General features: G+C 41.9%; 1 protein-coding gene across 1 annotated transcript in view; it reads right to left on the bottom strand.

The window, feature by feature from the left end:
* Positions 1-27,249, bottom strand: part of F13A1 (coagulation factor XIII A chain) — a 57,254-nt gene that overhangs the window by 20,225 nt on the left and 9,780 nt on the right. Inside the window, exons 4-8 of the mRNA XM_057369133.1 lie at positions 18,783-19,034; positions 12,054-12,172; positions 6,339-6,446; positions 3,673-3,847; positions 127-265 (exon numbers count right to left, since the gene is read on the bottom strand). Coding sequence (XP_057225116.1) covers positions 127-265; positions 3,673-3,847; positions 6,339-6,446; positions 12,054-12,172; positions 18,783-19,034 — 793 coding nt within the window. The remainder of the gene's footprint in view (positions 1-126; positions 266-3,672; positions 3,848-6,338; positions 6,447-12,053; positions 12,173-18,782; positions 19,035-27,249) is intronic.

Below are 27,249 nucleotides of genomic sequence, written 5' to 3'. Positions count from 1 at the left end.
TTCTGCTTCACACAAGCCAGCAGAGCTCTTCAATGCACAGAGAAATAAATACAACATGGCAATGCCATCGTGTTTTTTACTACTTTTATCACTGATACACTAAAGACATTTTCCAAGAGGACTCACCAGACAGAATCTTTCGTAAGTCTGGTGTCCACCTTTCCTTCATCATCCAGAAAGAAGTCCATCCGTAAATTGGCATTGTTATCATGGGCAGAAGAATAGTTGGTAATGAGTCTTGCAGGTATCCCCAAGCATCTCAGAACTGTGGCAAAGACAGAAGTGTGATGAGGACAAATATGAAGACTACATTCATGGAWAACAGGATGAGAAGACAGAAATCTTAATAATTGGAATAAAATAGGAAAACTCAGTCAAATYAACCTAAATAATTCCATCTATCTGTTTTTATATTGCACATGMGAAATATTTTATTTGGTCGCAAAATGATGAGAATTCAAGACATGTAATTGTACAATGATTATAACCAAAGCATCTGAATATCAGTAGTTTTAGAGCAGTCTCGCACAGCAACCAYTGCAGCTTTCTAGGTCAAATCTGGGTGCAATGGGCCAGCTGATAACCAAATGTGATACAAAGAACAAGAAGTTTGAGCTTGAAAGAAATACAAAATATATTAGGCCTCTTAGAATCAGCAACTCAGTAGAATTATGAGACTATACTGAAAAGAAAATTAATAGAAAGTATATCCTTTTGATTGATTTGGAGTTTTCCTGTTTGACATCTGCTGCCACAGGGGATCTGGAGAACACAAAGAATAAAGCAGAAAATTATTGCTAGAAATGGGAAAAAGCTGTATTATTTGCAACTGAAATGGCAAGGTTTGAGAATCTGAATAAAATGCATTACATAATTCATATTACCTGCTAAGTAATAGCATTTTGGAGTCAATATTCCCTTCCAGTAAAGGACCTCAAAAGGAGGATCAAAAAAAAAGCCCCGAGCCCTAACTCTYACACCATCACAATAAAGCACTGATGATTCTTCTTAGCATTTGACAAGTGGCAAATTTAAGAACTRTGGAAAAACTGTGGAAATGCTAMAACTATGTCTGTAGTCTGCAACAGYGAATCAATAGGCTTYTGTGTTTKTTGTGTACCCTGGCACATAACTCGGCATGGACATCTCCAGGTTAGGGGAGCAGGTCTGTGGGGTGACACACCATCTCAGCAACACCAGATAACATATTTTGTCTCAGCCAAAAAAAGTTCCTGGCTTTCAATTTAGGAGCCAGTATGGTTCTGCAGAAAACAGAGGGTGAGGGTTTTTTGGTGGTTGGTGATTTTTTTGTTTATTTGTTTGGTGGGTTTTCTTTCTTTTTGTTGGGTTTTTTTTTGGGTGGGGGTTTGTTTGCATTTGTTTTGTTTCATTTTTGTTTGGTTTTGTCTGTTTTGGTTTTTTCTTTTGGGGGTTTTGTGGGTTTTTTGGTGGTAGTGGTGGTGGTTTTCGGTCTGGGGTGGATTTTTTGTGTGTTTTTTGAGTGTTTTTTTTAAGGGGAAAGATTTTTATTGAAGATCCTATTTAAAAATAGTTCCAGTGCTGCAGAGTTGAACAGCCCTGCTGCTACTGCTGGGTTTTGTATATTCATTACTGTCACTACYGTGACTCCCAATAAAGTGAAACACTGCACATTCATTTCAAGTTCCTGGATGACAAATTACCTGGATGCATCCAATACCATATGTACCTATTGATTAAACTTAATTCAAGTGCCCTCCCAGGCTTCCAGCACAKGAGCCATCAGGGCTCATTGGAAATAATTTGTCTGACAATTTCAAGATTAATGACCATTTTTTGGAATGTTTTAGCATTTTTAACAGATGAGTATCTGGAGAGTACAATATAGTAACCTTGGAAAGCTGGACTGGTCACAATGATAAAACACTGGCAGCTGASAGAGACTCAAAACCACCTCAAAACATGATTAGTTGCACATGATTGTTTGGACCTTCGCTGTCCCCTGTGCAGTGGTCAGCAGCTGGATGTGTCAGTGGCTATCATCAGATCAGCTACTGGACAATATTTCCATTTCATAATGCTCAACAAACTTTATAGTGCAGCAATCTTTGCAGCAGTGCAAAGTGCCAGGTCTCTTACTTGACTCTAACTTAGTGAACCAAGCCAAGTTTTGCCCCAGATAAATACGCCTCTCCCTCTAACACAGCAGGCTCTGGGCCTCTGCTGCATCGTCCCAATTTTAGAGTGGCCTGCAGGCAAAATATTGCATAGTGGTGACTCAGGGCAAGTGTGGGGGGAAGGTGGGAGAACTGGTGTGTGTGTCTGTGATATACAGAAATCCAGACAAGGCAATGGGCAGAGATGACAAAGTGGGCCATGSAATCCACTGTGAAGAATGGCATCCATAGGAAACCTTTGCATGAACATTTTCAAACCCATCGTGTTGTGCAGAGGCTGAGGAGCATCAAGTACAATCATGAGGTCTCAGGCAGKGAAGGAAGTAGCCCCTGGTTCTTTGGATGTGGATGATTGCTCATTATCCCACTGCACCAGGAATAAAATGAAGCATTTCATGTTTTGAAGGATGGAGCTGTTGCCAGTGATGAGTGGCATTCCTCAGGTGTTGAAACTGTTTAACATCCTTGTCAGTGACATGGACAGTAGGACTGWGCGCACCCTCAGCAGGTTTGCTGACAAYACSAGGCTGTGTGGGGCAGCCGACCCGCTGGAGGGAAGGGATGGCATCCACAGGAACCTGGACAGGCTGGAGAACTGGGACWGTGCAAACCTCACAGAGTTCAATAAGGCCAAAGTGCAAGATCCTGCACCTGGGTCAGGGCAAAKCACAAATACAGGCTGGGGGAGACATGAYTGAGAGCAGCCCTGGGGAGAAGGATTTGGGGGCGCTGATTGACAAGAGGCTCAACACAACCAGTCAATGTGTGCTTGCAGCCCAGAAAGGCAATTGTATCCTGGGCTGCATCCAAAGCAGGGTGGCCAGCAGGGTGAGGGAAGGGATTCTGCCCCTCTGCTCTGATCTGCTGAGACCCCACCTGCAAGGCTGTATCCAGCTCTGGGGCCCCCAACATAAGAACGATATGGACCTGTTGGAACAAGCCCAGAAGATGCCACAAACTGTGTTCTGTGTATTAGCAGAGGGTGTTGTTAGAAAGTGCTAGACAGTCAAACTATGGGACCAATCCAACACTCCTTTCCCCACTGKTTTTTATGACCTGCAACACCRGAACTYGTATTTGACCAAATGTGTTYTTYAGTAGGTGATAYTTGGCCTTTCTGGAGCAGAAAYACCATCACWTATCCYATATTGGGTAGTAATTTAATATTTRAGGTCTAAACRACAAGCACCCTGTTCATCTAAGATTTCCAGACAGAAATGTGGACTGTGCCAAAGCACTCAAATTTCTCTCTCTCTCAGATTTGCCCTCTTGAATCACTGCATACATTTCACTGAATCAAGAAATAGTTAAGAGACTTATGTGGACAAGCAGCTGACCTGAAGGACACACCAGAGTTTTATTTGAAGACCAATTATTTTAGCCACGTATTTTTAAGTATCTTTACTATTTACTCCTGAACAGCACACAACTAGGAAGTATTTTAGTTAGTTTTACCTATAAGCTCTGTTAAGAAGGAACTACATAGCAGCATGGAGCTTTCCCCACTGATACCTACATGTGTTGAAGACACCAGCGAAGACCCAGCACTGGCCATATCGGACAGGTTGCTTAGAACTGTAATACTCCAAGAGAATGTCCACACTTCCTGTCCAGGCTGAAGGTGCAACACCATAATCATATGTATTGTCCCAGGATCCAACAAGCACTCCATTGTCATCCCTGGAGTTAATCTAAAATCAAAGGAAATGAGCAGCAGGGATGTCAGAGACTGAATAATAAAAAGYTCCTTAACTCAGTAGACCAGTAGGATGGGAGGGAGTGAATAAAGCCATGTTTAGGCTAGAAAGTAAGGTAGAAATGTTTCATTATTAAGGTAGGGGATAAACAGGACAATCTTGTCAAGGGCCATGGATTCTCCATCACTGAACAATTTTGAATGAAGGTCAGACACTTAAAAATAAAGCTGAAATCTAATCACCACACTGAGTATCCATGTTGCCAGTTTAGTAACTTTTATTAACATTAAACATGCTTATTGCTATGTATTTTTAATAAACACAATCAATTATATACTGATAAGTAAGTCTCAGATATATTAAGCTGTATTCTTTCCATCATGTTTTTCTGTCCAGAACAGCTCAGAGATTTTAATAAAATCACTCTTGATTTACAGTAGCTTGAGAGGAGAACAAGTCTACAGTTATTTTTAGAGTAGAAACTAATTTCTTTGGTCTGGCACACACGAAAACAAGAAGGAATTTGCTGTGTAAGTTTTCCACTGGTAAGATTATACAAAGCAAAGAGTTTTGCTGACTAATGGCTATACTGATAGGCATTAACGAGCAATACATCTCCTGGCTGCAATTTGAACCAAAGCAGTTGAGGCTATGCAAAAAGCTCATTCGCTCCATACCTTTTAATTATGCTAATGTTGAACAGCTACACACTAGCCAAATAAATCACAATTCTCATTTAAAAGCTTTTGGCTGCATTAACTACTATTTTATAATTAGAAAATCGACTTCCTGTGAACTCTAGGACTGAACAGAGATAAGTATTCAGAGTCATAACCAAAGGGTTAAGAGGTTGTGCCCATCTTACTGGTGCAGGAAACATGCCAAGAAAAGAATCACTTCAAGGACAGGACAGCATRTTGATCTTCAGGCTCTACTCTGACTGTAATGAGAAGAAGAAGAGAGGGACTTCACTGCTCTGCCACAGCATGAAGCCTCAGAAGGATACCAGCATGGAGAGGTATGTCCTCAGACTAGCTCAGCTCTACCACATTCCAACTTGAGCAWGAATGAGGTTAAGGAACAGAGGTGAGAGTTCAGCACCTCTTGTCTATTTCTTACTCAGGTCCAGATTTCAGATGACCAAACCCTCTACTCTACCCCTACTCCTACCCACCTACTCCTATGGCCTAATTCTGCAGATTAAACCTAAAGTCTATTGAGTCCTCAATTTCCAATTGTGAATGCCTCCACATCTCTAAAATTTTTGATTGGCTCAAAACCTAAGTAATATCCAAGCCCTATTTGGATTCATTAAGTTTGTGCTATTCTGTCCTGAAGGTTTCCACAGTCCTTACACGAGGGACCTTTCACACCTACTAGCTCAGGGATGAGGAAACCACACTTGATTGTTTCTCCTATCCAAAGGTCCAAAGCCGTATTTCTGATATCTGGGGTGAAAGAACTAATTAAATGCTAAAAGACAAAGAGGAGTAGAGGTGTTCTCAATATTTCTTGCTGGAGCTATTCTATTTAACATCATGCCATGCAAGATTGAGAGGCTGGAGATTCCACTTGAATGCCATCTAAGACAAAGAGCTCATTTTCTTAAAGTCTGGGAAATGCTATAACAAATGGGTTAAAGGATCATCCATCTCCAGCAGCCATGTTTTGTGGACAGTCTATTTTAGTAGCTGGCTCGGGAGAACATCTAATTACTCTAGCTCAATGACTAGAGAATTATTCTGGGAAGCAGAAAGCTTCCAGACCTCTAATAAGGCAAAAGAGAGGACTCAGCCTCTGTCTTCCACATCCTGGATGAGTCTAGCATCTTGAATATTAGTGATGGGACTGCTCTTGCACCCATGGCATGATTCCTGGTGCCTAGCAACTGGAAAAAATGGAGGTCTGGAAAGTCTTCTCTTTGGTTATTTTAGGGTATGTTTTATGGACCTCTTGTTTAAGAGGACAGTTCCTACAGTGTTTTCTTCTGGGGCCAAAGCAGCTCATTTATGTAACTGTTCTCACCCTGATTAGGTCATTTGGGGCCTGAATCAAATACAACAACTGCACCATTGCAGTGCTCTAAGACCCCACTGAGGTTAGTGCTGGAGTCCACATAAAGTCCCTCAGTTCCCCATCCAAAATTCCACTCATCATGCCACTGTATCTTCCATAGCAGAAATAGCTTTCTCAATTATATCAGCTACTGGAAAATGAGCACATTGTCACATAAGAAATGCTTATGCCTGGAGTGCAATATCTAAAAGTGKCTTTCCCACCAGTGAGGCACCATTCTTGGGACAAGGCAATGAGCCAACAGAACTTGCTTGAACTTCAGTGGGGACAAATAAAATATCAGACCCCAGAATGGACAACTGATGTGTTGTGTGTTGTAGAGAGCACATCAGGGCAYGAGGGCCAGTTAAACCAGCCTGGCTCTGATTTAAGAGTCACTTCTGACACATATTAGGCATTCATTACATACCACTGCTGAGGCAACACGGCAGATTTTGATTGGGTTTCCGCGACCAGAGAGTTCCAACTCTGCCTTGTCCATCAGGAACAGGCAAGCATCCAGAACGTTTTCTTCAAACTAGATAAAAGAAAATAAAAAGGTAAACAGAGGAAAAATTGAGTCTCTTATTACTCCAGAAAACACAGGCAAAGCTAATTTTCCCTGTTGGTATAATGGATGATCAGGTTCAAAATTAGCTGGTCATATCAAAGCTCTGTGTTTAACAATGCAAGTTTTCTTCAGGAATAATCACCCATGTGTGGGGAGGGAAAAAAAAGTGAGAGGCTGTGAGGGAAGAGAGTGTAATTTTCGATTCAATCTCAGTCCAGTTTCCAGAAGGTTGAAATGACAACACAGACTTTCTGACAGGACATAAAATTTTAAGTGCTAACAAGTATATAATAGGAGAGTATTATAATAATAACTACAAGAAGCTTGTCTACTCGCAAAGGACTTTATGTCCTTCACAGATCCCAGACCTGCTAATTTCAGGACTTCATTGACACAGCCAGTGCATTGCTGGGAAGTTGAACAATAAGTGGTTTGCCACTGGTAATATGAAGACACTTGTATTTCAAAGTTATTTTTAAAATCTGTTTAAAATTGATAAGCCAAAAACTGATTATAGAGATAAATCCTGGTCTGCAAAACTTAGAAATCAAAAATACCAAGTGACCTAAAGTAGTCTTCTTCAAAAATAGAGTGAAAAGGCACATTTTTTTTCAATCTAGCATGAACAAGCACAAGAATGAATTGAGGGCAGAGGTGCCTTAATAGACCAGAAACCATTTGTCACAGAACTTGCCCTGCAATGTGTTTCATTTTYCTTAGGAAAAACTGCATAGCAAAGGGAAATATCTCTGTCCCCTGGAAAATGGTAGGAGACAGGGAAATGCACAATAATAAAACAAATACCTTCTAGATACACAAACTTAGGTTAACCATCAAGGCTGTGATGGAAACTCCATGGTGTTAGGTTTTATGTTCTATGCTTGCATCCTGAAAGATATTAKCCATGCTAATAGGATTTTTGCTCTCATGCTGCTACTAGAGCTGAATTGTTTCCTAATTCTCTCCAGCCTGGCTTAGGGCTCCTTGGCAGATAAGGCTGTCCAGAATTTTGCYTCCTGAAGAAAGTGAACAAGATCCCAGACCAAGTTGCTCCTTTGGCAGAGGACAATGAAGAGAGAGGTCAAAGAGCTGAACAGGAAKCCCCAAAGAGTAAAGGCTGCTGCTGATACTGCAGGAAAGATGGAAGGGATAGAAATGACATCCTAGGCAGCAGCTGAGCTCTGGCATAAGCCAAGAAAAGGGAAGCACTATCTCATTTCACCACCTTCAGCCATTTCCTGGAAGTCCTTTGCTTCTGCCTTGAGGGTACCACTGCCAAAAGGATCCTTTTCAGCAAATGCCCTCCAAGGCAGCACACCTCTCTCATTACCCCCCACTCTTGCACTGAATTACTTTCTCTGGAGCAGGCATTTGCTAAAGATCACCTTCTATCTGAGCAAAACTGAATTMATGGTTTTTGGAAATGGAGAAACAGGGATCAGTGCTTCTCAGTGTTTCTCAGAGACCTACTACTATATTTTATCACTCCTGGGAAGCTGAATAATTGCACATCCCAGTCCACTCCACTGGGCTGTGATGCAAATAATGTCAGATAAATGAGTGTACTGTGAAGAACCTSCTTCCCAATGAGAATCTTCACAACAGAAAATGTAAACTCTGAGCCCTCACAGCCAGCCTTCCTGGTTCAAATTTTCKTTTCTTCTGGTCTGGTACAACAACMTTTTACCAGGATCAAAATCTGCTTTCTGCTCTTCAAGTCATCAGACCTGGGTTAAATCAACAAAATGTTTATCCTGCAAATGAAACTTTCTCATCTACAGTTTGTGAGACACTGTCAATCTTGCCAGCATATACAGAAAGAATAAAGAGGAAATAAATTGCTATCAGGGTTGTTGCCTTCCACCCTAACATTTACAAAAAGACATGAATGCTTGTGAAATAACACAAGGAAATAACAGGAAAGTGAGAGGACAAGCTGCAAGGACTAGCTGGCTTACACTGCTGCAGTAGCATACCATGCAGAGTAGCCTTAACACTAAACACAGTTCTGCCACTCTTGATTATTCAGGGACTTAAAAAATATTAAATCAAACTAAATCAGTTTCCTGYCCTCACTTTTGTCATGAGGAAAGTGGAACAGAAACATTGCAGTTTTAAGACTGAATATCTCTGAAATATCAGAAGAACCAGAGCAGCAGTAGGAAGACTGGACAGGTGAGTCAACCTGACCCAGGCACAGGCACTGCCTGCTCCATACAAGCTGAAATGAAAAAAAATCTACTTCAGGAGCCAGGAACTTTGGCAAAACCACACAGGAAAGACTGCAGGTAAAAAACAAGGCATGAGAAAACGCACATGTGAAGTGCACACAGATGTGCCTTGTGTTACRGAGCAATACATGTAGCTGTCCTGGGCACCCTCCCTCATGTTAACCTGTTTCTAATAGATGACCTCCCATTTAATCAAATAAGAGGGGCTGTATCACCTTTTGCACTGGCTGACTTAAGGCTGTGTTTCTCACAGTCAGTTGCAGGCAAATGTGATCTCTTGTCACCTGAGGCCCGACCTGACTAAATGCATGTGCTGTGGAACTACATGGGCACAATGGGTTTCCAAGCTAAAGCAGATCAGTGTGKGGACATGAGAGAGGTCAAGATGGCAAGAGAACTCTATGACCATCTGTTTTATTTTATTTTTCTCACAAAACCAAAACTCAACATTATATGATCAGTGTAGCATCCAACTTCTGATATTTTTCAGCTAGAGGATTCCTATGTGCCTAGATCTCTTCCAAAGCAAAATTTCCCCTGAATCCTCCATTTTTTTTAGCATTTTGTGAGTGACTGCCTTTTACAATTTCTTAGGAGACATCACAGTCATGTTACAATGAACACCTCCATCCTCATCCACTGCAGCCAKGTCTCAAGTGTTCTGTTGTTTTATCTTCCTCGGTCCATGTTTCTTGTCTCCCCTACTCTCATGTTGATGCTTCTTGTCACAGCAGCAGTGAGGACAATCACCACTAGTWACCCAGTTTTAAACTGTATGTTCCTGTTTAATTTGCAGCCTGAGTTAAAGTTTCCAGTTGTCATTGTCCTAAGCAATTTTTTAGCCTAAGAACAGTACCATGCACAAGTCCACCTGCATTTTTGTATATGATCCTTTGTATATACGTTTCCCCTCTATGACTGTATGTGGCCTTGTGCTTTTTATTTACATCTTATTAAGGGATAAGTATCACAKATATAAAAAGCATACTTGGATGATAATATAGGCCTTGCTGCAAGTACTTTTACCCACTCACAGGAATGCCCTTATTCTTAACATCTAGGATTGCTGAAAATGTGTTTTTAATGGTTGGAAATGGACAGGGTAAGATCAGGAACATGATGTCCTCCATTTCCCTGAAAGTAAGGGAACCAGAAGAATATTTCTCTGTTGCTTTGCAGATTGACATGTCTGTAAAACCCATACAAAATAATCAATTCCATTAAAGGTCTTAGCCTGASCCTGCTGAGATGCATCTGCCACACTCAGCTTTCACATGGGCAACCAACAGCAAARGGTGCACTACAGTATGGGGTGGAAATCAGGTCCTCTGACTTCAGCCAACAAAGGAATGAAAGTACATGRCTAAGGACTGTAGAATGACCCTAACCTCCCAGACAGAAATACCTCCTAGCAAAACCAAATAAATAATGCAATTTCTCAAGGGAGGCTGGTGTTTATGTCAGGAAGATGACAGATTTGCAGAGTATAAACACCTCAGGCCAAGCCACCATAGGCCATAAATTTAGCATCTTAGGACAGAAATCCAGCATCTGGTTTAAGAAGCACCTTCCACCTCCATGTACTCCCCTCTCTCCCTCCCCCTTACATCTGTCATGGTGTGAACCCCAAATCTAGGAACAGCGCAAGCCCAAGAAATAACCCAGGGGAAAAAAAAAAATCAAGGGCATACTTATTCAGCTAGATCAGCTCACCAGTCTGAGTCACTGCACAGCTGCACAAGAGCTTGCAGGGGGAAAGAAGGGCCAGGAGGGGGCATTTTTGGTCAGCTTAAATTCATGGCCAGCTTTGGCCTCAGGATCTGGTTCCACATGTCTTATATCAGAGCGTCATCAGTTTATGGAATTTCTTCCCTGTGTCTTATTTAAGGGTTGTTTTTATCTCAGTCAGGAAACACGACCCTGCAAACAACGACACTGACACAACCTAAGGAATGGTGCAGAGGCAGGAACTCCCTAAGGCAGYGCTGCTGCAGGAAAAAAAGATGAAATAGTATCCTTAAATAAGGAAACTAGAGAGATGTGAGTTCAAAGAGCTCTCCAGGGCAAGCACAATGGCAATCCATCCAGCTCAACCTTTGAGGCTGTATTTAGCTGAGGGAGAGAGAAARCAAGATGTAAGGCCCCTTCTGCAAGGCTGTGCAAGGGAGCTGCCACAAAAACTGAATGGATCCATCACMAGAGTAGTAAGGAAACACTTCAATACCTTGTTAATTGTGCTCTTGTGGAAATCCAGGAGATGAGATGAGATGAGTTCACTATCTCCATTATCTGTCCAGTGGAGCCCCTCTGAGTGACAGCTAGGGTTATAGCTTTGCTATCACTTTCATTCTTTTTCCCATTCTAACACAATAAATTAACTCTTCCACCCCCTAGGGATTTTTAGGCTGGTTAATTCTTATGAGAAGGTTGAAGTAAAACAGGCAAGTAGTAAGTTTGAGATGAGGGGTGGTGGTTTTAAACTAAAAGAGAGCTGGTTTAGATTACATATAAAAAAGTAGTTTTTTACAATGAGGGTGGTAAATAACTGGAACACATTGTCCAGAGAAGCTGTAGATGACCCATCCCTGCAAGTGTTCCAGGCTAGGCTGAACAGGACTCTGGTCTAGCAGAAGGTGTCCATGTCCMTGGTGGAGTGATGGAACAAGATGATTTTTAAAAACCCCTTCCAACCCAAATTATTCTATGATTCTATGTTATTAAAGACACACCAATACCCCACTCGAGCCTAGTGGAGGGTGTCTCCCCCAGGCTGCAAGAAGCCACTGGAGACGGATGTTATCAAGTCCAGGCAGCAAAGGGAGATACCCCCGGAATTTAAAATTTTGTGATTAAATCCTATTTTGTTATAGGAAACTTGTGACTATCTGATCCACAAGAAGATCAGAATTCTTTTCACCAAGTTGCTAAAACCAAAAAGAAAACTCAAAAAGAAATACAACTTTCTGTTGAAAAATGAAAAAAAGCCAAACAAACAACTCTACTTTTCACAAATTGATTTGATCCTGAAGCGGCAATAATGCAGCAGCAGAAATACCTCTGCCCTGTGGAAACCTCAGCTAATGATTATAACTTTCAACAGGCAGCCTCTTAGTATCTGAAACATGYCCCTGAAACAAGGTCTTTAAATATCAGCTATTATAGCATTGCTTTTCTGGATTAGGCATATATCCACTTCATACAATTTTAAAACGATACCCCCTATGTTTCTGAAGGAGAAACCRATAATGCACTCCAGAGCCCACAGTCTCAGCCACAGTCTGGTGTCAAWTAAACTCATTTGCTGTCCTACTGGGAGCAGACAGAGAAAACCTAAACAACTCACCTGACCATAACTCCAGCTTCTTGATTTTATATCTTCGACATTTCCATGGAATACAACACCAACATCATTCAGGACATATTCTTCCCTTTCTTTCTCGTCATCCAGATACACGGCATCCACTGCATTAGTTTATCAAAAATAGTGTTAGTGTGTTTAATTTTCATATAGGACAGATAAAACATCTTAGTGTATAATACAGGCATCTGTTATAAAAAGTACCCCTTGTCCATCAAACAAAGCATTACTTGTTTCAACCGAGTACAGGAATAAAGAGGTAGTGACCCTWGTTAGGAATAGGATACACAACTTAAAAACATGCAAGATGGAAAAATGCTGAAAATTCCTGCCTGTTGTCTCACATCTAAAGTATGATTAGAATGTCACATCTTATCAAGAATTTTATGATTCCTGTGTACAACTAATTTAGAAGTTGGACCACCATGACGCAATTCTGCATCTGTACAAACAGATCAAAGAACAATTTCAAACCTTATAATATTAATGGRAAATAGCTCAGATCAAGAGATCTAAAGAAAAATTGTAGTGCATTACAAAAAAATGGAATACAGTTTTCATAATGCATTAAGAGAAAGGTTTGATTGCCTTTTCTGTCCATTAGTTATTGACTGGAGCATCCCTTTGCCACATAGCTTTACTGACCAGGTAACATGAGGAAAAATGCAAGTGTCTAAGTGAGAATTAGAAGTAAGTGGAAGAGACCTTTATCAAAACATACAAAGGGTACATTCTAGATCGGACTTTTATTAAAAATCAAGATCATATGCACAGACYCTCAACTTGTAAACATGATTTACATACATAAATAACTCATTCTTAACATTCATAAGGAACAACCCTGAATGACATGAAACTATTCAGACATTTAAGATAGGTATGAAGCAGGTTATGATGCTGTGATGCTAAAATAGTTGAAGATTTATTTCTGGTGCTAATGCTTGTATATTGAGACTAAGACCTACAGGTTAACAATTAATATAATGGGAATTAGTTAATTTGAGGAAATCAGTAACATGGTACCAGAGAGCAAATTAAAGGGAAGCAATAACTTATGACAGTTTGGTATGAGCAAATACCAAACTACCACTTCCTGTCATAGTAAATGTCTTCAGGACCCCACTACAAATTATTAGAGGATCACTTAACTTTTAAAAGCCTATTGATTTGTTGCATTTTCTTGAAATGCAAATCAGATTTACACTTCCTTGTCAAGCTCATCCTCAAAAGCTTCTTCATTTGTCCATGAAAATGCAATTTGATTGAAAATACGCTAAAATCTGAGCTCCAAAAAAATCAGTGGTGAAACACACATTGGCCTCATCTAGGTGAAGGGCTTTGCCAGTATTCACACCTGATCCTTCTGGAAGTTTAGTTTTCCCTGAATATATATTTCTATTTCTATGTTTAGACCTACATAAGGAATTATGCATAGACATGTAACATAATGACAGTGCACTGGTGTGCAAAGAATGATAGAGAAGCAGGAGTTAAATACAAGAACTCTGTGTTGCATTTGAGATCAGTGCTTGCCATTATGCKTTATGGCAGTTTCTGTACAGGCCCTGAGCACTGTGTCCAACTCTGAGCAAGCAGAGGAACAGCAGGTTTTATGGAGCTTTACCTAAGGCAGGCAGGTCTGACACCCACTCCTGTGTTTGACAGGGTGATGGTATTCACGTGGCTTCTAAAGGTCAGGCCATTYAGAAGGTTTTTTATAAGCTCTTCACTACTCATGGCCTAATCAACCGGCACCCAGGTACAAAYCGGATGGTCATGCCTTTAGTACATKCAGAGGTTACAGGGTGAAGGGGAGTGTTCAGACTTGATAGTGAATGAAAAGGCTGCAGCCATTTATGCAAGCAGGACTCTCATGGTTATGAAACTGTGTATTACATGACTTTTTTTGCGGTCCAACRAGTTCTGTATAACATCCCACTAAAAATACCGCAGATGATACMAATCAGCTAGGCTCTGTTTCATTAGGCTGGATTTGCTTGATTTGCTCATTGAACRGTTATCTGCATTCTCTCACTGAGCTCTGGATTTTATTAAAGCTTGTCCATACAAATAGTACAGAGAGTTCATTTACAGAAGGAGAATTCACACCTTCTTCTGTGCAGTTACACATTCAGTGAAGWGAGTGCATATGCCTTCTTGACAGCTGTTGTTTTCTTTTGGGGATTAAAAATATCAACATTGATCTTGTTGGTATCAATTGAGATRCTTATGTTATTTTGAGACTGCATGATCTTTGCTAAATCAGATGAAAATTGATTAACTTCTCTGTCGATTATTTTAAATATTTGTGGTTTTGATAAGGTAAAAAGGTCTTCTGTGTTTCACAGAGAAGCTGGCTGCTTTGATTTTTGACAGCTTTCACTACCCTTGAGACTGTTTAGAACAAAATATGAGGCATTTGTGACTACTTTGATGCTAAGCATGCTCTACATAATGCAACTCCTAATTATTTTGTGCAAGTGGAGGCTCACATCTGACAAACAGAAGAATTCCACAGAAATGTGCTGGGTTTGTTTGTTCTTTTTCTCTAGCAGCTCAGGAGTTTTTTTTTTTTTTTACTCCTTTCATCCTGGGGATTTACTAAGACACCAGCAATGCTACAAAGAAGCAAATTAGCTTCCATGCTACTCTGTTTGAAGTTGGGTAAGGTTAAAATACACTTCATGTGAAGAGAGCGTTGCAGGCAAGGAATCCCTTGCTAAATACAGGAGGAGTGCAGAGTAACCCTTTCTATCTGGGAAGGTGACTGAATATGAAAGGATTCTACCCAGTATGGAGGGGCCCCATACCCAGCACAGCAACCCTGTGGTGCTGAAAAWGCCATTTCTTCATACAGACAGTGAGAGCTGAGCACATCAGCACCAGCAGATGTGTGGAAGAGGGAGCAGCAGGCTTGTCCTGAGCTCCCAGCCTCCCTTCAACTGCACCCACTTRAATCCAGGAATGTAAGGCTGGGCCTCACTGGAACCACTGAAATCAGAACTCCCAGGGTTCATAATGGGAAGAGGACAGTGCTGTGATAAACCCTAAGCTGCAAGAGCTAAATACAGTTATGTACAAAAAACACTCAACACAGGATCAAGATCTGCTTTGAATAGTGCTAGTACTTGCCTACATTCATGTAGCAGAAGGATAAAGCTCTGTGTGAATTTTGCCCATGTGGAATCTATGACACAAGCAATCAAATTCAAGATTTGCCTATAAAAGCAAGAAAATGTTATTGGGCCAAATTTGGATGACTGGTAACATGTGAGAGGAGTCCAAAGTCAACCACATGTTACTAATCCTCAAACTGTGTTAGAACATTTAAGCAGAAGAAATGTGCAGCTGACTCAATAAAGTTGCAGTGCAYTTAATTGCTTCAATGTAATCCACTTTGCATGAGGCTTGGGGAGCAAAATGCAGACCTCAGCCCACAGGGTCTGCAACTTACTCAGCTACACTATGCACCTCCACCTGTGAGAGAGCCACAGAAAGCAGCACGAGGTCTTTTCCTGATAAGCACTTAATGYTCCCCAGCAGAAAGATGCGGGGACTCAGCATCTCCTTGGAAAGAGCTCACAGCTCCTTGGAAAGGGCTCACAATATCCAGATCAAAGGAGCTCCTCTCCGCTTTCATGTAGTCTGATATTGCCAAGAGTTTAGTTAAATTCCAAGAAGTTATCCGTAACTACTTGCCATTTGTAAGTTCTGTTCCAGAACTGAAGAGAGCTCTGCATGCCCAAMAGCACATCTGTTTTATCCTCAGCTATGTCAACTGGCTGAAGAAAAGATTCTGCCTCTCCACACAGACTTTACCATGCTTATTAAGTAATGAAAATTTCACCTAAGTAACTGAAATCCCAATCCACTAGTTAGGTTAATTCCCAGATGTTTGGGGCTGGTGTACACAATTTTCCAGAATCAGGCCCTGTGTCTTTAAAGTATTCTTGGTGATCAGCCTTAAATAGAGCTAAAGGGATTAAAGCATATAAAAGCATATGATGATTTTGGAAGCAAAGTACTCATAGCTTGACTGGTAAAACATTCAAACTTCTTCTGAAGCAGCAGAAAAAAAAAAAAACCAAAAAACCAACCATCCCTGCCTGGGAAAATATGTCAAAACTGAACTATAGYGAGAAAAGGAGTAATAAGAAAGGGCACAAATGCCTCTGTCTTAAAGRAAAGCTCATACTGACATATTGATGTTCCTCCAAAATGATGAGTCGGAAAGCTGCACTAGGCACTAGAGCCCATACTCTGCTCCCTGCTATAACAATCCCCATTCATTCCTGGCATCAATCTTTTCTCTTTTTAATGAGGCTTTTCACTCAGACTTTTCTGCTTAGCTATTAACCCAGCAAACAAGTCTAGAAGATTTTCAAACTATTGTTTTCTCTGCACTTTAACTGCCTCAGTTTTTCTACCTTTTGTCATTCCATTGAAAGATCTTTTCTAGCTGGAGGATAAAGCATGAAGAAACAGTCCCTGATTTTCTAACAYGGGGAAAGGAGGGACAGACAGATATAGGAGCCAATTAGCCCAAACGACCAGGGAGTAAAAGGAGGAACAAGAAAAGAGAATATATCCAAATCCAAATGAAACATGCRGGAAATGAAAACTACAGTAGTTAGCAAGGGACAGGACCTGAAGCCATTGAGACACACTTGAAAACGTAAGCTGCAGAAGAAAATGTGATCCCCAAGTTGCCTTCCCTGGATCCGGGGTCACACAGCATATCCTGTGCTGCTCAGAGACTCTTTTTTTGCTTTCCTTAGGCAGACTTTTTTCATCAGCCTTACAAACGCCTGCCACTCGAGCTAACTGTTGCATGTCTTGCTCCCTGTGGGTTTACTCCAATGKTGTGGTTTTAATCTTGTGGCTTTTGGACTCATTTAGCTCAGGTGTGAGGGAKGGAGGGCACAGGAGAGTTAAGTGTCCATATGCCATGAACAAAGGTGGATCCGTCAGCGCAGGGCTGCTGGGCAAGGAGATGTGAAGTAGGGATCAATTTTCCTTTTTTTCCCTCTAACACCTCACATCAGCTTGTGTGGTCCTAGTCACACCACAGTGGGGTAGCCAACTCCAGCCCCACATCACACTGTTTCTCCACATTAGGGCTGTATGCAGCACTAGCTCATTGTCTGCTGATCATGAGGCAAACTGAAGCAATTTAATAAACTTTTTCCTCGGGGTTTATCTCTTTCCAAAGATGTGCTGAGGCACTGCAGAGTCAYTGTGATGRCTGSTACAATATCCAGGACTAAAACCAARTAGTGSTCTACCTTTAGATGGAGAATTGCACCTCCCTGGCTGAAGTGAGTCTGATGTTGCCAAAACAAACCTTGAGAAGTTTTCTCTGCTCACAGTGGGTGATAMCTTTGGCAATGATTCCTCTCTTTCTGTTGCACACCCTCCAGAACAAACTGCTAGCACACTGCTCTGAGGTACCATACACTGCTTTCACAACTATCTCATGGTGTGGCAGGGCCCTGGGTCCTGCCCTTCCCTCCTATTCCCACTTAACTAACTCTGCTTCATTCAGCATTAATCTATATCTTCTTAAATAATGCATAAGCTAATCATTGCTTATATTCCCTCAGACTAGGGGCAAGTAATGAATCCAGCACAAATCATTCCATGAACTGACAGCAGTGCAGCTGAATAATGGGCTCTACTAATAATGCTAAACTTACTTGTCACTTGGTAGAAGGGCCCTTGTTTTGGACAGGATTATTTGATGCAAATACTGTAGTTAAAAAAATGGAAAGATGAAGGAAGGGTAGCAGGAGAATATTGAAGTTAGCTGGTGACCTAAATACACTGCAATACATATGACTTGGAGCCTTGCAAGTGTCAGAAGCTGAGACCCAGTGTTACAGCCTGTCAGAAGGCCAAATCAAACTGCTCTGGTCCTTCTTGCCCTCTCCTGAAAGTCAGACATGGAGTTCACTGGGTAAAATACAACCCTGTCAATATAAGGCCAAATTTTTTCCAAGAATCCTGGGAGATTAAAAATAGAATAAATTGTTCTTCAACCCACTGTATTATTAAAAAAAGGCTCATTTGCAAAATGTTTTGCTCTTCAGAGAGGGCACCACTGCTAATTAGTCACTACTAAAGGGGAAGTTATAAGGGCAAATGTCATGTAGCAGCAGGAAGGCACCACCAGTGATGCCACAGCAAGTTGACTCCACTCAACCTGTGCAGGAGCAGAAGTTCCTGTTGAATYCCTGCAAGATTTTGACTGCAGATATTCAATCCTAATTGTGGAAATTAGCGATGTGAGTCAACAGAGCATGCAAGGCTGCCACATCCTGCCCCACACYAAATTTTGGAAAAAAGATGCCCATATTGACTTGGTTAAGGCACACACAGGCACACTGGAGACTCTCACTATTGCCTGTTCAAGTCAGAGTAAAGCCGTGGGGTATGTTTACTATGAGAAATGGAGCCTGAACTGGCAAGCACAGGCTTGGCCTCATGAAACTGCAGTTTAGATAAAACATAGGCACTGGTTTCCAGCATGGAGCCCTGCTCACACAGGGCTGTTCCCCAGCCTGAAAGACTTCACTTTTGGAAGTTCCCGTGAATTTTCCAGACACAAACTGACGTCTCCAACCTCCTTGGTRCAAAGCTACCCTTCCTGTACCAACCCTCCAAAAACCAGATGAGCCCAGTAGAGAAAGTGTAAGCCTCTGACAAGGTACTTACGCTGGCACCAGGGATTGAACAGGATGTAAGTGTCGGTAGCTGAATTCCTCCGTGTCCGAAGGATGCCGAAGGGAGTCCAGACAGCAACATACAGGCGAAACTTCCCAATGATGCAGGTGGTAGAGGACATGATAGACAGCCGAATGGAGTTGTTTTCCCGGTGGATAATCTTGGCTCCCCACTGACCAGGTTTCAGCACATTACCTACTAGGATTGGGATATAAGTGCCTTTGTTTTGCTGTGGGTAGCGACCTGGAGAGAAAAGTGAAGAGATTCACTTTGTTTTCACAGTTTTTTAGTTTCCTAACATCCTTGGTTCCTTTGTCTTATTTTTGGTGGAGGTGGCAGGTTTCAGCGGGCAAAATTAACCTCCCTCTCTCATCGCCCTGCACAGGGCCTGGTCACCCGACAGCACAGCCACACAAACATCTGCAACAGCTCCCCACAGGCAGCCTATGCCCATAGCCCCCATCTTACCCCAACAAGCTTCAGTCTCATTTGAGCACTGCCAGGAGCAGAGCCCTGGCAGCATTAGCAGGGGCTGTCCCAGGCTTTTCTTGCTCTGTTTATCCCAGTGYAGCAAGCTGCACTCTAGTTTGCTCCTTGCCTTTGTGTCAACACCATCAGCCAAACTGCTGGTAAGTTTAGGTGAGAGCCCTTCCCCAAATCAGATGTACCCACCGCCCTCATCACTAGCTCACAAGTGCTCTCTAAGGCACAGTCCATCAGCTTTGGGGCTCCTTAGCAGAGCAGAACCTTGTTCTTCTCACTGCCCACCTATACTGCTAAGAAGAGACCAAGTGCTCTTTCATGAAGTTCATGCAGATTTCATGAAAGAGGAAATATGAGTGAGTCCACCTGCAGATACGCAGAGCTCGGTTCCCTACGAGCATCCACTCCCCAYGGATGTAGTGGGAACCAACTCTGGATGCCCGGAATATAAACCGCCACATCTGAGCTGATTCACCAAACTTCCTCTGCCAGAAATGGGTCCCAAAGTATGACACACCTCTAAAGTACTGCACGTGAGAGTCTGCATCACAGTAAGACAAATCTCACCCCAGARGAGTTTATTTTACTCTGCTAACTCTAAACACAGCTAGATGGATAGGCTACATGTAAACATGTACACTGCCAGGATTCAAAGTTGTGTGAGGCTCCACCCCCTGAGATTGAGGTAGAGCCAAACTAAATCTGGAAGCCAACCAGAAGCACAGACAGAAGAGACACTTGTGAGAAGGATGAGTTCCTTATCTCATTCTCAAATCTACTCATTTCATATTTTAGGCTGAAAGTCAGGCTCTCTCATTCAAAAATAGGGTAATGAAAAGCAATCACAGCAGACAGAGGGACAGACGTCTATATTTTTCATTCATACTATTTAAGAACTTCAAAATTAAACTCATAAAGGCGTTGATTTTCTTGCTTGCTTATTTTTATACTGCCGATGTAGAGATAATCCTAGATCTGAACACTGATACATTTTGGGAAAGGACAACTCCAGCTTTAAATCTGAAGCTTGCAAGCTGCCACGACATTTGTGTTTTTGATAAATCTGGGGCTACTGTGCTTCATCCAAGAGATTATTCTGAGCATATGATTTTCCATTTTGCAGATATTCAGTGCACATAAATAACCCTCTTTGCTCTGCAGGCCAGGGATGCTGTAACCCATGAAACTCATTCAGATCAGTGAGGAACACAATGGAAGGAAAATACCTACAGAAGAATAAAGAACTAGAATAAAAGAGCAAAACCAACAGAAAATGCTAGAATATAGAGYACTGGACACTTCAAATATAAACCATCAAAAGAAAGCCAGTCTAGAGAGAAGAGTCTATAGAAGTAACAGATCTGGGAGCTGAACACWTTCTTGTTCCTTGTAGTGCAACTGTGTATGACCCAGCTTGCCTCTACAGTTGAGATTTTGCTTTTAGTTTTGACATAATCTTTTTCTAAAAAAAAGCAATCCATGCAAACAAAGCAGTAGAGCAAACCAAGTAGTTGAACTGATACCCCTGAGAACCGTYAGCAAGTACTACTTTTACATATACCACCCATACCTCCTTCAGAAAGTGGGAGGAGGAAGAGAATACTATTTTAACATGGTTAGGAACTGACATCCTTGTCTTTGCTGGAAGCTGCATGTCGGTGTAGGAGCCTATTGGGGACAGGAGAAGCTGTGCTGTGGCAGTGACTTTGCACCACCATGTCTGTGTATGCCACATGTACATGGGGAGACTGCAGAAACACTTCCCAGAAAATCTGYCTACAGGAACCAGACAGAATCTTAAAGAGGCCAAGAAAATTTTTCAAGATATCCTTATGGCACCTCATAAGCAGGTTCAGCAAACTACCAAGCCTCTGATATTCTCACTTTTTCTRAAAACTCAAAACTTCTTCCAAACAAAGGTCCCTCCTGCAAGCAAAGCCACAAGACACCCTAATATACATTTTGCTTGACAAGGGAGCACCTCTAGTTGCTGTTGAAGGGTATGTAATGTCCTTTTAGCCCAGAGCCTCACAAAATAAGAGGTCAGTGCATTATCTTGCTCACCCATGAGGAAGAATTGCTCTGGGRCAATGCTTGCATCCCTGCAGATATAGCAGATTTGCCAGGGAGGGATATCRTACAAATCAGAACACTCTTTGCTCCTGACAATCAGGATTTGSTGCTTGCTAATGGTACATAAATCCTGAGCCTACAACGAAGTTTGAGAAGATGGGCAGAGCTTTCAAGAGCACAGTGAGAAATTTCCCATGTTTTCTCTGAAGAGTGAACAGGTCCACATATCTTCTGAAACCACACTAAACCAATCCTAACCAAACCAAAAACCAAGCCAAACAAGGTGCAAAATGGAAGAATAAGGGTTGTAAATGAAAGAGTAAGGGAATTGTTACTTCTGCCAGGAGCTTGTGGAGCTGGATTGTAAACAYACATCTAGACATCTGACAGCATCAGTCACACTAATCTCATATATACATCTGTTGTCGCAATACTAGAGAGCTGTAAAGTTGTGTAACTTTGGCATTGCATGCTAAGGTTGCTGGCAAAAGAATTTTTACGTAGGTTAAGTACTATGTTTATCTTTGTTAGAGAAGTCCTATCAGGATGGCTTGGCCATTTGACCTTTAGCTACACCTTGAGCACACATTTCTGGCTGCAGCACAAAAGTARAGCCAACTTTGGTTCATAAGCTGAGATATCTGTAATGTTGGCCCTTTCTCAGAAGGAATAATATGCAGTGGTGATTTCATTTTCTGGCTTAGTCTCTAAGGAAGAAGATTCAATACTACACAAASACTCATTACCAAAAGCCTGTGAACACCTGGCAGAGCACTCTTTGAATGGTCTCTGGTGCTAACCCAACCCACAGAGAGGCAGGAGGGTGTTTGGGTGCATGTCAGGACCAGGACATGTAGACAAGATAAAACCCTTTTTATGTTGACAGGCGGGTGCTGACATGATGCCAGTAGCATCAGCTGGCTCAGGATCCCTCCAGCTCTGATTTGCTCCAGGAGTTGGCAGCCTGAACCATGCTCCACAGCGAGTTCTTTGTGGTTGTCTCACTCCCCARTGCTCACGTTTGCTTTGGGTGTAGGAGGCCCTGGCCCTCACACGAGGACATTTCACAGCCAATTGCTCCGTGGCAGACAAAGTCGTTGTGTGACATCACGCTGTTGGGATGTCCCTGTCTGCTCACTGTAGCAGCACATGGAAATGGGAAAAACCAGCCTGAGAACTCAGAAAGTGTGGAGATTCCTGCACTGGGTGAATTTTTATAGGCTACTTCAAAGATATCATGTACTGAATGGAAGCTGCTGGCTGTCCTGCTTTTAAAGGCGAGGAGAGGACAGGAGAGAACTCACAGCGACCCCTTTTCTTGCGCCTCCAACCCTCTGCATTTCAGTGCTGAGCCACGACACTGCCAGAAGACATAACTTTTCACAGAGACCTCCCCTGTACAGAATGTTTAATGGCACAAACAAGTCTGTTTCCTGTGATACACAGTGCACAGATCTGCAATCTTTTGATACTTATTTCTTATCCTTTTCTTATTCCACCTTGGTTTCTGTAGCTAACCAAGCTGGTGTCCTAAAGCTCCTTCTCATTAAAGTGCATTATTTTCAACATATGCCTCATATGCCTTATCTCCTCAGCATGTCAACTATGGGGCCATCAGGCACAGAGGCAAGCTGTGTTAAATTCTGGGTAAAAATGCCACACCAGAGAGGGATTTACAGCAACAGAGAGAGGGTGAGAGATAGGTGCAGTGAGTTCAGCTGTCAAAACACAAGCGCTCCTCCTCCAGTTATCCAATTCCGCTGCTGTTCCTTATGGGTGACTAACAGGGACCAGGGCTTTCTCAGACAATTCTCTTCCTTTTCCTCCTCTGCCCAGTCCCTGGAAGCTCTTGGGCCTATTTAATTTAGTTTTCCCCTTGATGCCCAGTGGACGTGCACACTGCTCTGTGTRTGTGCATTAAACAGCTCGTAAATGCCACGGCTGAGTTAGTGCTGTGCCGTTGGCACAGACAGTGGAGGGACCAGCAGGTGCTCTTGGATAGGTCCTACAAAACTGAGCTTTACTTTCAGCAGGGGAGAGGGAAAGTTTGAAGCACAGAGGTTAGAGATTTAGGGAGCTTCATAGGAGKTTTCCTCCCTGATGGAAGTGGGATACCTCAGAAGAGAGGGAAATGAACAAAGCTATTTCTCAGTAGTCTTTGTCTTTTTGGGAACCCTCCCTGGAAGACTGGCTTTTCAAGGAGTMAAGTAATCTGTCTCCCTTTGGAATATATATTACACACAGTAATTAACAATTTTTCTATGGGTTCATTTGTTTTATTTAGATATACTGCTTCATATAAAGGGTAACAAATCTATTAMGTGCCATCCATGGAAGTATTATAATTGTGACAAATTTATGAGTAAGTCTGAGCTGGAAGCCACCAGTAAATTGGCTGTGCAGTGTAGCAGAGGCAAGCCATTTGGTAGCAAGCAGCCTTGGAGATKGGTGTTAGCATTTGGGAATCATGACAGGAAACACAGAGCAAAATAAAGAACAAAAAAACAGGAGAGGCACTCTAATAAAATTCCAAACAATCAAAAGAAGCAAGAAGAAGAAACTTTTTTTTTGTAAAAAGCAGTAGTCTTCAAATCTCTGCTTCAACATCTCACCTGGGTTCCTCCCACCCTCAAATTCCATTGCCTTCAGAAATGTCATATACAGACTTGGAGATGTAGTAAATGCAAATATCTTGAAAGAAGTTTTGCTCATGGCTGCAGTTCTAAATCCTTAGCATCTGGCCACTCTATCCCAGCAGGGAATGTTTCTAGTACTTTACAATTGTAAAACACAATCAGAGCCACACACTTTAGCTATTAAGCAACTTAAACATACAGCTAAATTTGATGTGCCACTTGATGCTGCTGTAGCAGTGCAAAAGTTGGCATAATAAAGATTGCTTTCCATGAAATACTGCATTCATAGAGTACCTCAAGGGGCTCCCTTCTCTCTGCTCCCCTGGGGCTTGGTTGAGAGTTCCAGAGGGGAAGAAAAAAACACCCCAATGCCTTTGTTCAGAAAGTGGTYTGTTGTTTGCTAAGAGCTGGAAAATGGTCTCTTGGCTGTTGGGAGTCAATCTCTAGAAAATGGGTTCCACTGAGAACAAATTATTTTTTTCTGCCACAAAATGAGACACTAAGTTTAGACCATCAGGTGTTTCTGTATCTCTGCTCATTTTTTTTGAGTTCTTTGTGAAAAGGGGATCTAATAAACTCGCAGTGTTGAATTAYATACTAACATGGTGTGTCCTCCAGACCAGTTAATTGTCTTAGCAGTGCCAAGAAAGCTCCTGAAGCATGAAGATACAAAATTTTCCAACTTTACCCAGAGTCAGAACTCAGCTTCACATTCCATCCCAAGTGCTGGGAGACATCTCATGTTCCAGCACCTTTGTTGGCTACAATCTGCCTTGCCCTCAGAACTGTTGAAGAGGACAGGTGACAGCAGAGGTAGCAATACTTCCCACTAAGGCAGAATTATTGCCAAACAAAATCACCAAAACCTCAATAACCCTGGAATCATCCCCAGCCCAACTCTGCTGTGAAAACAAGGAAAGGCTGTGGACATTGAAGGACAGAATGAAGAGCTCCACTGATTCTGGTGTGTGTGTATCCTGATATCCCTCTGACTGTAAGTGGGAATTTGGTGTCACCTAAATAAACCATATAGGATCAACTCTAACATCTTTATGTTCTCAGCTTCTTTGATAAGTTTATAACTATCCCTCTGGAGCTGGCCTGGGAAGACTGTGGAAAAAGGAGCAGTAAGCCTCTCATCTCAGGCCAGAAGCCAATGATTTATAGCAGCCTGAGGAGAGCATATGGACGGAAGCGTGGGTGTCCCCACATGCATACGTGTGGAAAGGTGATAGTAGCCTGGGGGATTGSAATTTATGGTCGTTCCAGAAGTGCGTCAATGAATAAAAAGTTCATAATAACATTTAGGGCTAGACCAATATATATATGGATTTATGAAGCCATTTAAGGAAAACACAAATAGACAAATATTTATGAGGATGTGGGGAAATACATCATTAGARTCAGGATGCACCATATAAACTCATCAACCCCTCAAGGATTTACAGCCACGTACTGGAAGCTATTACTAAAAGCAAGATGAGGGCTGTATAAGTGCATCCCATCATACAGCTGCTTTTTAGAGAAGTCCCTGCMAGTGCAGCAGTGCCAATAGAAACTTTGCAGTACTCACACCCAACTGGCTGCCCCAGGTGAGGGAGCCATGCTCAGCCAGGCTAAGCCTTGCACTGTGGAAAGCTAAGAGCAACACAAAATACCCTCAACACCCCAAAGGCAGGAGTCAGGACAGATCAAGACGGGTGAAGGAATCCATTGGGTCCTCTGGGTTCACTGAGGCTCCAAACAAACTGAAACTATTCCCACTGTGGGGAATTAGATGCAAGCACAGCATATGCACTTCTGGTGTGCCTGTTTCATTTCAACGCCAGACCAACAAAACGAGTACCACCCATGTGGTGGTGCTCACCTTCCCTCTTGTAAAAGGCAGGAAGTGGGCATGAGCAAAGGAAATATGTGGTGACGGAGCAGCTCTCAAACCACAGGTACTGTGGCAGGGCTGAGKTCCAGCACAAGAACTGGAATTACATCCAATTACTCTTTATAAGTGGATATTTTTCCACGAGGATTTTTTGGCACATTCATTGTGTTCCATACTTTGGCAGGCAACTATGGTCCTAATTTAATAAAGGATTATGTGCAAAACTGAATTTTATTAATTCACATGTTAGGATTTCAGTCAATTTGACCGGTAATGATTCTATAGAAAACAGTCTGTTAAACCAAGGACAACTTAAAACATAAGGAACCATCACAGAAGAATAKCTGTAAAAGTGACTTTCAAGAGATTGGGGTGAATTATTTATATATTTACATATGTATTTATATATTTACAKATATATTTKTTTATACAATTTAACCAATGAATTCTAAACTGTGTAAATGGTGTTTAAATTGACAGTGGATGGAATATAATTGTAATTAAAGATTGTTCTATGAATGCTTCAGACCTAGTTTCACATGACACAAGAAGCATTTGTCCCAGGTACCCTTGATTCATTATCAATAAGAAGGATTAAGCAGTCTCTACTTGCTTTACTTGCYTCATTAATCATCTTTTTAATGATGCAAAAGAAGAAAAAATAGGAGCAAAAGAAAGAGAAGGGAAAGTAAATTTTAGAGAATAAGGAAATAGAATAGTTCTGTGCACACCCACAGGATCAATCCATTAMAATTGTCACATTTTTCAGGATCAAAATTAGTCTTTAATAGATAAAAATCCTGTGATAGATTAATGTCAACTTAGGGAAATTTCCCTRAGCTGGGAACTAATAATTTCTGAATAGCTTCATAGGCACTGTTGTATAAACAGCCCCCACTGCAGGCACAGCCCTGCAAAAGGAGACTTTGAGTTTGCCCAGCTCCAACAGAATCCCTKTGAGCCAAGCCCAGCCATCCCTACACAGTTTCTCTGTACCTTATGAGAACAGAACTTGGAACCATTCTGAATTTCTGGACAGCCTGATCCACATTGCTTGGGGTAACACCCGTGCAGATACTCAAAACCTGCTCACAAGGCAAGGCCCASAGATGCTGGAGAAGCCGGACCTGCTTTGACCAAGGGCTAAAGATGAGACTTCTGGAGGCCCCTCCAACTTAGATTATTCTGTTTAACAGCTCTGCTGCACCATTTGGAATCTACTGCTTAGACACACAGAGTGCTCCTTGGAAAGGTCGTCTTACAACAGCCTGCCAATATTTCTGTGTGTCCATCACTTTAATCTTCCAAACTCAGCACATTCCTAGCAGGTATATTCCTTTCAGCATAAAAAGCTTCACTGAGCTCAAGCTGCCTCTACTCTAGGGCT

The sequence above is a fragment of the Malurus melanocephalus genome, unplaced genomic scaffold (assembly GCF_030028575.1).
Source record: "Malurus melanocephalus ecotype Western Australia unplaced genomic scaffold, MMel_1.1 scaffold_103, whole genome shotgun sequence".
NCBI lineage: Eukaryota > Metazoa > Chordata > Aves > Passeriformes > Maluridae > Malurus > Malurus melanocephalus.
Note: the sequence above shows the minus strand (reverse complement) of the source record. Positions and strands in the feature narration are given on the sequence as shown.